We start from the raw sequence: 12,966 nt of genomic DNA, 5'->3' as shown, positions 1-12,966 counted from the left end.
ATTATACTCTTTTGATGCCTTTTTATTTCCTTTAATTAAATTTACAATGCTACTAGTAGTTCATTGATTATTTAAGGAACTTATTTCCCTCAAGGTAGGTGCAATGGAGTGCTATATGAAATACACTGATCAGCCAGAACATCATGACCACCTACCTAATAGCCGGTATGTCCATCTTTGGCACAGATAACAGCGGCGACGCGTCTTGGCATGCAAGCAGTAGGTCACTAGATGGAGGTGGCTCCACATCTGTACATACAAGTCACCTAATTTCTGTAAATTCTGGGCAGGGGGTTAATGAGGTCTGACACCATGTTCAATCACATCCCAGAAGTGTTAGATCAGGCTAAGATCTGGCGAGTTGGGGGGCCAGTACATCAGTTGTAACTCATCATTGTGTTCCTCGAACCATCACACTCCTGGCCTTGTGACATGGAGCATTATCTTGAAAAATGCCTCTGCCATTGGGAAACATGATCATCATGAAGGGGTATATGTGGTCTGCAACCAGTGTACAATACTTTTCGGCAGTCATGGTGCCTTGAACTAGCTCCACTGGACCCATGAATGCCCACATGAATGTTCCCCCTAGAGCATAATTGAGCCACCACCAGCTTATCTCCGTCCCACAGTACAGGTGTCAAAGAGCTGTTCCTCTTGAAGACAACGGGTACGTACCCTCCCCTGCATGACGAAGAAGATATCAGGATTCATCAGACCATACTACACTCTGCCACTGTGCCAACGTCCAGTGATGAAGGTCATGTGCCCATTTTAGTCGTAGTTGCTGATGTCGTGGTGATAACATTGGCTAATGCATGGGTCGTCAGCTGTGGAGGTTCATTCTTAGGAGTGTTCAGTGCACTATACTTGTACTCTGCCCAGCATTAAGGTCTGATGTTAGTTCTGCCACAGTTTGCCGTCTGTCCTATTTTACCAGTCCGGCCAGCATATGACATCCGACTGTAATGAAGGGTGGCTGCCCAACCCCTACATCTTTGGACGTAGTTTCACCTTGGTTTGGCCAGTTGTTGAAAACACTCACCACAGCACTCCTCGAACACTCGACAAGTCATATGCAGTTTCCGAAATGTTCATGCCGAGCCTCCGGGCCATCACAGTCTGCCCTCGGTCAAACTCAGATAGATCCCATTCCTTCCCCATTCTACACATGGGCAGCACACTCGCTGATACTACATGCACCATGCGTGTGTCTGACTAGCAGTCATTCCTCATCAGGTGATGTCGCTATCGCCTGGACGGGTTTACATCGATAATAGGTAGGTGGTCGTAATGTTCTGGCTGATCAGTGTATCTTCTGTAGTACAGTACTTCTTCTTCTTTTCTTCAGGGGGCCTCTTAATATTAGTTCCTAATTTGCGTTGACCTCTAAGATCGTTTGCTACCATGTTTTTCCTTCATTTCCACCTAGATACCTAGATATACCTGCTCCCTTCACAAAGCTGTAGGTTGTTCTTATTGGGTCTTCTTGGCTTTTTTCTCTCTCTTCACCTGGTAGTCTTAGAATGGAGAGTCTGATTCTACCCAGCGCCTCACATTCGAAAAGTATGTGTTTAGTTAATTCCTCTGCTTCATTGCATTTCCTACATATATTGTCTCTTATTACTCCAATTCTATGTAGGTGTTTTTTCAGATGGCAGTGTCCTGTCAACAGTCTTAGTACCCATATTATATTTTCTCTGCTGAGTTTCCACAGTTCTTTAGTAGGATTCTTGTTTGGTCCTTTTCTCAGTTCCTTTGCAACCCTGCATCGTGGAGTATTTTTCCAGTTCTCCATTTGTTTCTTTTGTACACATTTTCCTATGTAGTGTTGAGCTCATCCATAGGAAATCCTGCTTACAGGTTCTGGGCCTACAAAATGTGTTTCTGCCCCTTTTCTGGCCAGTTTATCTGCTTTTCATTTCCTTCTATACCTGCATGCCCTGGTACTCATATTATCTTGGCAATGTTGTACCTTGAAAGCATCAGGAGAAGTGAATGGCAATACCAGGTTTTCTGGATATTATCCACACTGCCTCTAGTGCCTTAATGGCCGCTTGACTGTCTGTAAAAATGAGGAAGTTCTTATTCCTATAGTTCGTTTTCAGATTTTCTTCAAGACGTGTTGAAAGACTGTAGTGTGTTCGCCCAGGCTCATCTGGATTGATCTCTCAGGTCTTCCCCGTTGATCCCTCCTAGTGTGCTATCCACAGTCTTTGAGTCATCAGTCCACCACACTATATCTTATTTTTCAGTATTCCATTTGCTGATATCTGATTCTTCTTTTTTTATTATCTGGGTCTCAAACGGTTTTTCAAAATTGTACTTTGGTATCATATGATCAGAAGGCATGTCTAGAAATTCCTCTGTTATTACTCTGTTAATTTCACAGTGTCCTAGATCGGGTCTTTGTGCATTCCAGCACTCTGATTGTGCCAGTCTATATGAACTCATTCTTGCCTGTCCTTTTATGAAATGGCATAGTGATGGGAGGTGTAGTAAATTACCGGTATTCAAGGCTTCTGTCGGCGTAGTTCTCATAGCCCCAGTTATGGCTATGTATGTCATTCTCTATAGGCTATCCAATCTACTACTGATTTTTCCTTGGGTTACTTTCTGCCACCAGATGATTGCCACATAGGCCATCAACAGTCTAATGATCATTGTGTATATCAACATTACCATTGCTTAGGCCCCATGTCTTCCTGATGGCTCTTTTATATGCATACAGCAAATTCTTGGCCCGGGTTATGTTACTTCCTGTATGTGGATTCCAGGTTAGATTTTTATCTAACACTACACCTAGGTGCAGTGCCGGTTCTTCCATATATATCTTGTCCAAATAGCTTCAGTGATCTCTTTCCCTCTAATTTTCTCCTTGTAAACGGGACCAGAGTTATCTTGTTCGGGTTGTCTGATAGTTGTTCTTCCTGACACTAGTTCTCCACAAAGTTAAGTGATATTTACATGAGGTCCTGAATAACACTTACCACCTTACCTTGTACCACAATCTCTAGATCATCTGCGTATCCTTGTGTATAAAAACCCTGTTCGTTGAGCACAGCTATGATTTTGTTCATCACGAGGTTCCACAGCAGAGGTGAAGGAACTCCTCCCTGAGCACAGCCTTGGGTGGTCCTAACCATCAGCGTTTCTTCAAACAGGGTTGCTTTTATCTTCCTCCTGTATAACATGGATTTAATCCATTTGATGACGGTTTTACTCACCTTGCTCTTTTCCAATGCTTTGATCATAGAGTCATAGGTTGTATTGCTGAAGGCTCCTTCTTTATCTAGAGATGCAGCTAGTACAATTTCTTTATATTCTAGGCTTCCTCTAGTTTACAAACCAACTGGTGGAGTGCTACTTCAGTGGATCTTCCAGGTCTATGTGCAAACTGATTTTCATGTAATGTTGAGTCCAGTTGCACCGTTCTTCTGATATATTTATCCATAATTTTCTCCATTGCTTTCAGCATGAAGGAGGTTAAACTTAATGGTCTGTTAGCTTTTGCTTGAGCATAATTTGCCCTTTGAGGCTTAGGTATGAATGCTGCTTTAGCTTCAGACCATGATTTTGGCACGTACCCTAAAGCTAGACTAGCTCTGAAAAGTTTCTTCAGAGCATTAACCAGTATCTCCTGTCCTTCCTGTAAGAGTATCGGAAGTATCTCATCTGGCCCCGGAACCTTTATAGGATGAAACGTGTCGATTGCCCATTTTACATGGTTATGTTTTATTATTCTGTCGGCACAGTTCCAGTCTGCTCTTTGAGCTCTGGTCTCTGTTCCAACCGTTTCTTCTTCTGTCATCTCCTCAGCCTCAGGAAAGTGACACGCCATTAGTATCTCCAGTGTGTACATCCCCGCCTGAGTAATTGACCCATCTGGTTTCTCCAGTGTCCCCACTTGATTTATATGGGTTGCTTTCAGAACCTTCTGGAGCCTTGCTGTTTCAGTGTGTGATTCCACTTTCTCACAGAACCGCCTCCAAGATTTTCTTTTTGCTTTCTGTACCTCTAGGTTATACTCAGTGAGTTTCCTGTGATATACGTCCCACATACCATTTCTAGATGATATTCTATACAACATCCTAACCTCTTTTTTCCTTTTGGCTACTTTGTTGTTCCACCACCTTACTCTTTTGGTGTTTTTCTTTTCTTTGAGAGGACAGTTGTCATGGAATGAGTCTATAATGGCCTCTTCTAATAGTTCCACTGCCTCATCCAATTCTTTCTGTCCTCTCACGTTAGTTGGAATTTTTTGTACAGTCTTCCCTAGAACTGCTCTGTATCTATCCCAGTTAGTTCTTTTTGGGTCTCTGTACATCTCAGTCCCACATAGTCTCGCATCTATTGCAAATTGGATATGCTGGTGGTCTGCCAGTGATGGTTCCTCCAGCACCTTCCAGTCTTTAATGTTGTAGTGTAATGTAGTACAGTACTTACACAAATTAAAAATGAACAAATTGTGGAAGGTATAACTCCATTTAATAAACTGTCTTTGTATGCAACATACCAACATAACTATCTGGTCTAAAAAAGCCAAGAATAATGGCCGAGTGGATTCATCGTGCTGACCACACGACACCTCGTAATTTGCAAGCCTTTGGGCAAGCAACAGTTGCTTGGTAGGCCATGGACCTTCAGGGAAGTTGTATGATGGGATTTTACCAACTTAACTGTAGATATGTAAACTACCCAGATATGAAACAAAATAAACCTAACCTACATAATGTAGAATACAAAATTTGTCCAACACCAATGGAACTACTCAGTGTTAAATTTAAATAAATTTCACAAATGTTAATTACAACCAACAAGCAATCTTCATTTTCTCAAACCCTCTTTGTGTAATTGATTTCCTTAGGCCATGTTTTTCCATTGTTGTTTTTGTAGGTAGTTAGAGGTGAAAGAAGGTGCTGGGATGAATAGGTCTCAACTTACGAAATTAAAGTTAATTTAAATTTTAACAAAGGTTATATTTTCTTTTCGAGATAAAGAAATAACAAGTATAACAGGAACTCAGTTGTATATCAACAAATTAAGAATGTACAATTACAGTTTATTAATGGATTTTGGGCTTCGAGCCCCAGACTCACAATTCTTAAGCAATTAGCCCAACTTTTACCCAAATACAAAGTTTGACAAAGGGGCGGAAAACCCCAATCATGCCCAGGAGCACTTGCTCCCAATTACCCAGTAAAGCCTGCTCGAGGCACACAGAAACCAAATTTAAGAAAGAGCAACCCGCTCTCAAAGTTCAAGCCCATCAACGGCCACACCAAACTCCACCTTCAAGCTGTCCTCCGGACACATAAAAACAGGGGTAAAAATACCCAACCTACTGAGGCCTATTCAGTAAAGAAACAGGACAATGACATGGCCCCAAAATACCAACTTGAGTGGAGGCATACTCAGCACTCCTAATACACTTTATTAAAACCTAATTTGACCCTAGGCCGCTTATGCAAGAGCTAATCCCATACTACGGAGGTGACACTAAATAAAACTTTATTACATTACGAAGAGATGGGAAACAGTTATAAAAATGTAGTCACCTCAAAACAATATGAGTGGGAGCTCGAGAGGGTTAGGCACTCTCTATCCCGATTTGTAGTTAAAGAGACTGAATTTATACCAAGTATCTTTTACATTTTAAAGGAAGGTTACATGATAAAAGTTTCGAACCTGCCCCGAGGGTTAAACTGCTGAGCTAGCAAGCAAAGAAGTTATTAAAAGGCCATTACCTGATGGATGAACTGCTGCCTGAAGAAAGAGGCACTTCCCGCCCCCTGCTACATGATCACACTAGGAAAGATGTTACTGAAGTGGCCAGGAGACCAGAAAATCAGCAGTTTATATATCCTCGTGGAAGATTCGAGGCGTTTCATGAATGATTACAACCCGCCCACAAAATTTTATTGGTTACCGAACACAGTTACAGAGCAGGTTGGGGAAGAAAGCTCCGATTGTTCGAAAATTAATTTAAGAAATTTGGGATTGGCTAATTTCAAAACTGGCGGAACGAACGGATTAACATTGCCAACTCAAACAATGACAGAAAGAAATTTAACAAAGAACAAACTTATGACTACAAAATTTCTTCAAAAAATGTTCCTTCACTTCGCACTAGGGTGCACAATTGTAGTTCTTAAATGGTGCCATCTAGAAGAGAATGTTCACACTTCTTGCTACAGAGAAAACAAAAACGGATCGAAACTGACATAGTTCAGAACACTTCAAAATTTACAGTAGGGACATCTTCTGAGAAATCTTAGAATTAATGTGGTTGTTAAAGTTCAGGCTTCCTCCAGTAGAGGAGTTTCAACTGGCACAATGTTTGAATTAGCGGCGTGGAGGTGTACCGCCCTGTACATTTTATATGACACGTTTTCAATGTGTTGTATTACTGTAGCAATAGGATCGCTTATTTTGAAGGGTGGGTCATTGCAGAATCCAGATACAGTATATATAGCTATCAACAAAAGCGGGAAAATCTTGTTCAAAGGATGGATACAGGGAGATTTCCATGAAAAATTCTCAACCACTTCCCTAAAGGAAAGAAATCACTCAGTCATCAAAAGAAATGTAGACAAAGGAATGCTTTATGGGATCATAATAGGCCACTAGATGTAATATGTGAATGGATTATATTGGTTAAGATAAACATAACCATTTCTCAGGATCTAAAGAAAGTACATGCAAAGATAGTTTCAGGGAAGCTTGCCAGCAACTTGTAATTTTGAAGACAATGTCATTGAGTTACAAATTGTTCTTACTGCTTCGAACACTAACCTTAGACTTTTGTTGACCACTAACTCTCAGTATCAGTGAGTCGACAGACTAAGAAAGCTCAATTTCATTTTACTTAAGTATTAATTGCAATAGCATTGCCCTTTCTAATTTGTACAGGCCATGTGACTTGCTGGACTTGCTATCACTGAATAACTCCCATTCAGATTTGATAGAAATAAGATTACAAATTTTATCACTTTATAGTTTTTCCAGTTCATTTCTTGCTGAATTCACACTGCTTGATGTTCCTGGCTTGAATAATCATAACAGTCCAAATGTTTTAAATATAGTAGCTTTCTATCAGTATATTGCAATCTTCGTATGAGATATGATGTTTAATCTCCATTTTCATCTAGTATTATTCCAGAGAATTGGGCCTGAGAGGAAAGTTAAGGTGAAATGTATTTTGCCAGACAGTAAATACAACCCTCTAAGGGCTAAGTTACCACATGCCTGTGCCAGCTTTTATTGCTCATTTCCATGTTCATAAGAAACATCAACATGTCTTATTTCACTGTTATAGGTTTCACAAAAGCCACTATAACAATTATCAAAACAATGAATCACAGATTGAAAAAGGTATGTTACCCTGTTAAATAAAAGTTTTGCTAATTTAACACTTACTTTTATCACCAAGAGCTGTAGTATTGGGAGTCTTATTGTTCTGTGACTTGCTATCACTGAATAACTCACATTCAGACTTAATGATAGAAATAAGATTACAAATTTTATCACCTTATAGTTTATCCAGTTCACTTCTTGCTAAATTCACAATGTTTGACGTTCTTGGCTTGAGTAATCGTAACAGTCGAAATGTTTCAAATATTGTAGCTTCCTATCAGTACGCAGCATGAAATTAGTTGAACATCATATGGATTGAACCATGTACTGATCACACAGAAACCAGGCCAAAAACAACTTCTCACTAAACTCACACCATGTGATGTTCCTGGTTTGATCGAATCAGCCATGGTTTCATTTGGTGGAATACTTCATATCATGGAGTTTTACTCCTCTCTGTCTCTAAAAAAACTGTGGAAAAGTTTCAAGTGTTTCCTCAAACTCTGAAAAGATTATAGCAGTAGTCAGAAATGAAGCAGCACTCATATAAATAGTACAGTAATATCTTTAAAAAGTTGTGTACTGAAAGTTGCAACCTCATGGCATAGCTCTGTGAAGGTTAGTAAGTGTTGGAATCTGACTGGTATGACCTTAACCTGGATCCGCCCAAGATTGAATTTTTTGAGAATAAAGTTGTAACTTTTAGCATTGGATACCGTGCGCGCGGTTTCAATAATAAGAGTCCAAGAAGACTGTGTAGTTTGCCGTGCCATATATGGCACGCTGGGCGGATTCAGGTTAAATGAATCGGCCAGAGCTGAAAAGCATTAAGTCAGTTTTCAGGACAGGACTGAAAAATTGTCACTACTCAAACAGAACTTGACAAACACACTATGTCCTTCTATATTATGAAGTATCTATTCATGTTACATTTGTGTTTGTGGAGAGTCTATGTTAATTTAATCAACAACTATCAAAATCTGTTTTGTAAAAGCGATGTAATTCCATTCAGCTCCTTGGTCAGTTAAATATCACATAAAGACATTTGTAATGAATATTTCATATGATATTTTGTTTTAAAATATATTTGTAATAAAACACCATGTACTACATCCAGTACAAATATAATTTACAACACCACTCCTGACATTGAACATTACAAGGATCCCCTTTCATTTGCTGTATTTAGCCGCTTCCAGCAACCCAACATAGAAATCTAGTCCTTCATATGGAATACATTAGATGATTTTTCTAATGCTCTGCAGCTTCTTGAAGGTCATGGACACGTCCTTATATGGCTACTCACAAGGAATTGCAGGGCTCATTACAATATTTTGTTTTCCCAGAAAAAAATTATGCATCACTGGGGAGTCTATGAAGATAGATGCTTGAGCTGGTCCAGTTTGGTTGCTGTTATAGGAACTGTTTAAATTTCATGGCTGCAAATGGTTGTTTCTGACTTCTAAAAAGTGTTTCATTTTCATTGATGACAGCCTCTGTGAGCAGGGATGGCCACCATTCATGAAAATCTATTCTTTATCATCATTTCCCCTTATCCAGTTCCTGCTGGGTTGGGGTATTTATGGCATTTCTCCATCTTCCTCTTTCCTTCCACGACTCCTCTTCCATGATCTTGTCCCAGTCTAAATTTTATCTTCTTATGCTGCTCTTCACTGTTTAGTCTACCTTGTTCTAGGTCTTCCTCTTGCTCTCTTGCCCTCGCTTTTTGCCTCCCATGTCTATCTTGGAATTCTATTCTTCTGCATCCTCTTTACATGTCCAAACCACCTTAGTTTATTCTTTTCAACTCTCTCGATTAGCTTTCCTATTCCAACTTTCTTCCTAACATCTTCATTTCTCACTCTGTCTTTCCTGTCATACTTCTTAGGAATGTCATCTCACTGGCTTGAATTCTACTCTCTTGCCTGCTAATCGAAGTTCAAGTCTCACCTGCATAATTCAGTATGGGTACTTAATACATTTTGTACATTATCTATTTACTTTTCCTTGGTACTTCTTGGCTCCAAGTAAGTTTTCTTCCACTTTGGTAGAATGCATTACCCTGCTGTACCCTCCTGCTAATATCCATGTCCACCGTAGCATTTTGAATCAATATACTTCCTAGGTATTTAAAGCTATCCACAATTTCCAGACTCTGACTTCCAATGTTCATAGTACCCTTTCCCTGCCTTTCCCCTCTTGTATCTTCTTAGTCTTGCTTTTCTCTGTACTGATTCTCATGCCATACTTCTCAATTTTTTCGTTCAGTACATCCAGTTTTTGTTGTTGCACTTATTTGCTGTTCTTTCTCCAGATCTCATTATCTTCTGCAGATAGCAGTATCGTCATCTCTTTTTCTTCTTAGGCTTCCTTTGTTTCCTTTACAGTTTTGTCCATGACCATATTAAACATCATCATCACCGTCATATGCAGTTTGCAGCTGTTAGCCAGGTCTGCTTGGAACATAAAGCTCTCTATCTCTTCTTGTTTTCCCATCACTTCTCCCTCTTCATTCTTACCCAGTCGTCTCCTCCTCTCTGTACACACTCTTTCACTCCTATTATCCACCTGTCTATTCGTCTTCCTCTTGGTCGTTTTCCTGTTATCTGTATTTCATGCATCCTCCTGGGTATCATTTCTTTTATTGTTCTCTTCATGTGTCTATCCCATCTAAGTCTAGATGCCTCTACCCTGTTCTGTAGTGGCTCTTCTTTCACTATGTCCCTAACCTTCTCTTTCCTCATCTTACGCATTCTTTTTACTCCTTTCGTGCTTCTCAGAAATTTCATTTCACTTGCCTGTATCCTGGTCACAGTAGGTTCATAGTATGTCCTGTATATCACTCTGTTTCTCTCAGAGACATCCTTGCTCCAAATATTATAAAGAAATCTTTAATCTTCCAATAGCCACCCTTGTAAATACATGTGTTTTTAGAGTTTAGGTGCTTTTCTTTATTATTTGTCCTTGTCCTACTGCAAATTTTGAAATGGCTTATGCTAAGGAGCAAAGAATCTGCTTTCAATATTGCTTCTTGTTCACTTAAATTTTAACTGGAACTCATTGAATACAAAAGAAGTCATATCTAACCAAGCTTACTTACAGACATTACAAACATAAAGCCTATCCACTGCAAGTTTCATCAACATATATTTCTGGAAGCCAAACTTACAAGTGTTTAAGTATTTTCCTAGATGGCTAGGAGTCTGTGGAATACAAGACTATTTAAATTAAGCACAATCATGTGCACTCCTTAAATGGTCAGGAAGTGGGTGTGGTGTGATTGATAGAACATGTGAGATGCAAACGACCTGATGTATGGAACAATGGGGACTGGTTACTGAACAATGGCATTACACTTGCATACACCTTGCTTAATGTGAGGGACTTCCTAACAAAAAATCAACATGGCAACCATTTATGCAGCTCCCAATTGAAACTCTGCATGAAAGAGTGGTGTTGTGACTCCATTGAAGAATTCCAAACAGAATCAGTGGAGGTGCTGGGCACGTTGAAGCTGCAAGATTTCTATGAGTGCTTCCAAAGTTGGGAAAATTGCTGGAATAACTGTATTCAAGTCTAGGGAAACTACTTTGAAGTTAATGGTGGAAATTATGCATTAACATAAGTATTTTTGTTTTTATGAGAACATTCTCTGAAATTCTTTGTAGCACCACATAAGTAGATTGAAGGAATATGAAACTTTAAACTTGCATGTTAATTCCTTTCTATTTTATTTTCAGAGGAGTGTCATCATCAGAAGTTAAGGAATTACTAACTGAAGAGACTAAACCTTTACTTATTGACAGGACTTATGGGTGTACTACTTTGTGTCAGACTTCTACCAGCCAAACTTATACTAGTGAACATTTAACCGAACTCCGGCGTGTCATAGTTGAAGATACTCCTCTTACTAGTAATTTGCATGAGGAAGAAAACTTAGATCTTACACACCAGAGACCAGGAGAAAAGAAATCAAGTATTCAGCCATGTCCAGTGTGTAAGGAATCTCTCAAATCCCTGATAGATCTGAAGAAACACAGTATTGATCATGCAGAGGATTGGCCATACAATTGTTTTAAGTGTAATAAAGTGTACACTCGTAAGTTTGGCTTCCAGAAACATATGTTGATGAAACATGGAGTGGATAGGCCTTATGTTTGTAATGTCTGCAAAATAACTTTCAAAGAGGCTAAAGAACTAAGTAATCATACTGTTAGTCACAATGGAAAATGGCCATATTTTTGTACTATATGTAATAAAGCATTCACAAGAAACTACAGTTATTGTAAACATATGAGGCTCCATGCGGTGCTACGCCCGTACAAATGTTCTATCTGTCTAGAGACATTTAAGAGCCGTTTGGACCATGAAAGGCACAAGTGTGTCAATGATGGACCTGAGGATCATACATTTGGTTGTAGTATCTGTGGTAGGGTATTCAATGTGCGCGCTAGTCTTGCTAGGCATTTTATACTGCACTCTCAAGATCGCCCACATTCTTGTACTCTGTGCAACAAATCCTTTAAAAGTAAAGCCACCCTTTTGAACCACACTGCTCGACACACTACAGAGCGCCCGTTTAACTGTACTACGTGCGGAAAATCTTTTCGATTGTCGTTCGACCTTAAGAGACATATGCTACTCCATTTAGGGGAACGGCGGCACGTTTGTACCCTGTGTGGCAAGGCATTTACTAGGGGTTTCCACCTTAAGAGACACAACTTATCACACGAGAGGGACCTGCCTTAGTATAATTCCAAATTTGAATATAAAATTAGCAGATGACCTGCTTACTAGGCCTCTAAAAACAGCAATCATTACACTGGTTAACGAAAATAGATTCCTAGTAAATACAGGGCAAAGAACATGGATATGTCCAAACATTGTTATTAGCTCTTTACTTTAAATATTTGTGTATTGAACTCTTCCTTATACACTCTTATCAGTATATATATTACCGAGCTCGATAGCTGCAGTCGCTTAAGTGCGGCCAGTAATCGGGAGATAGTGTGTTCGAACCCCATTGTCGGCAACCCTGCAAATGGTTTCCCATTTTCACACTAGGCTGTAGCGTAAGGCCACGGCCTCTTCCTTCCAATTCCTAGGGCTTTCCTATCCCATCATCGCCATAATATATATCTGTGTTAATGCGCCTTAAAGCAAATAGCAAAAAATATATATATATATTATATGTATTCACTGGATTGTTTCTGTTCAAATATTATTTTAGTTGGTAGTCTGCCTCTAGGGTATCTCTTGTGATATCTAAAGCCTTTTTCCCAGTTTCAACTCGACTAATATATCATTGATAGGTTATAGTCTGCTGAAAGTAATTTTGAATAAATGAACTTACAAACTACCTGAAAAATTCATAAAAATCCAGGGCAACTCTTATAATTTAACCGTAGTCTGCATTCACAGATCAATTCCACTTGCACTGATTTCTTCTTTTCATTGCTGAAATGTGTTGTTGAAGTTGTTCTCCATGCTCATCTCTTGATGCACCGCAGTGAGATGAGTGAAGAAAATGCATATTAATTGACTCATTGAATCATTAGGCAACCAAAAACAAGTGCAATATCCTTTGTCATATTGCTTTAATATATAGAG

General features: G+C 39.3%; 1 protein-coding gene across 1 annotated transcript in view; it reads left to right on the top strand.

Annotated features, from left to right (window-relative positions):
• Positions 1 to 12,519, top strand: part of LOC136859426 (zinc finger protein 836) — a 42,793-nt gene extending 30,274 nt beyond the window's left edge. The window contains exon 4 of the mRNA XM_068225228.1: positions 11,097 to 12,519. Within this exon, the coding sequence (XP_068081329.1) occupies positions 11,097 to 12,105 (1,009 nt within the window). The 3' untranslated portion in view covers positions 12,106 to 12,519. The remainder of the gene's footprint in view (positions 1 to 11,096) is intronic.
• Positions 12,520 to 12,966: the final 447 nt, after the last annotated feature.

The sequence above is a fragment of the Anabrus simplex genome, chromosome 1, assembly GCF_040414725.1.
Source record: "Anabrus simplex isolate iqAnaSimp1 chromosome 1, ASM4041472v1, whole genome shotgun sequence".
Classification (NCBI taxonomy): Eukaryota; Metazoa; Arthropoda; class Insecta; order Orthoptera; family Tettigoniidae; genus Anabrus; species Anabrus simplex.
This window is presented reverse-complemented; position numbering and strand designations above follow the sequence as displayed.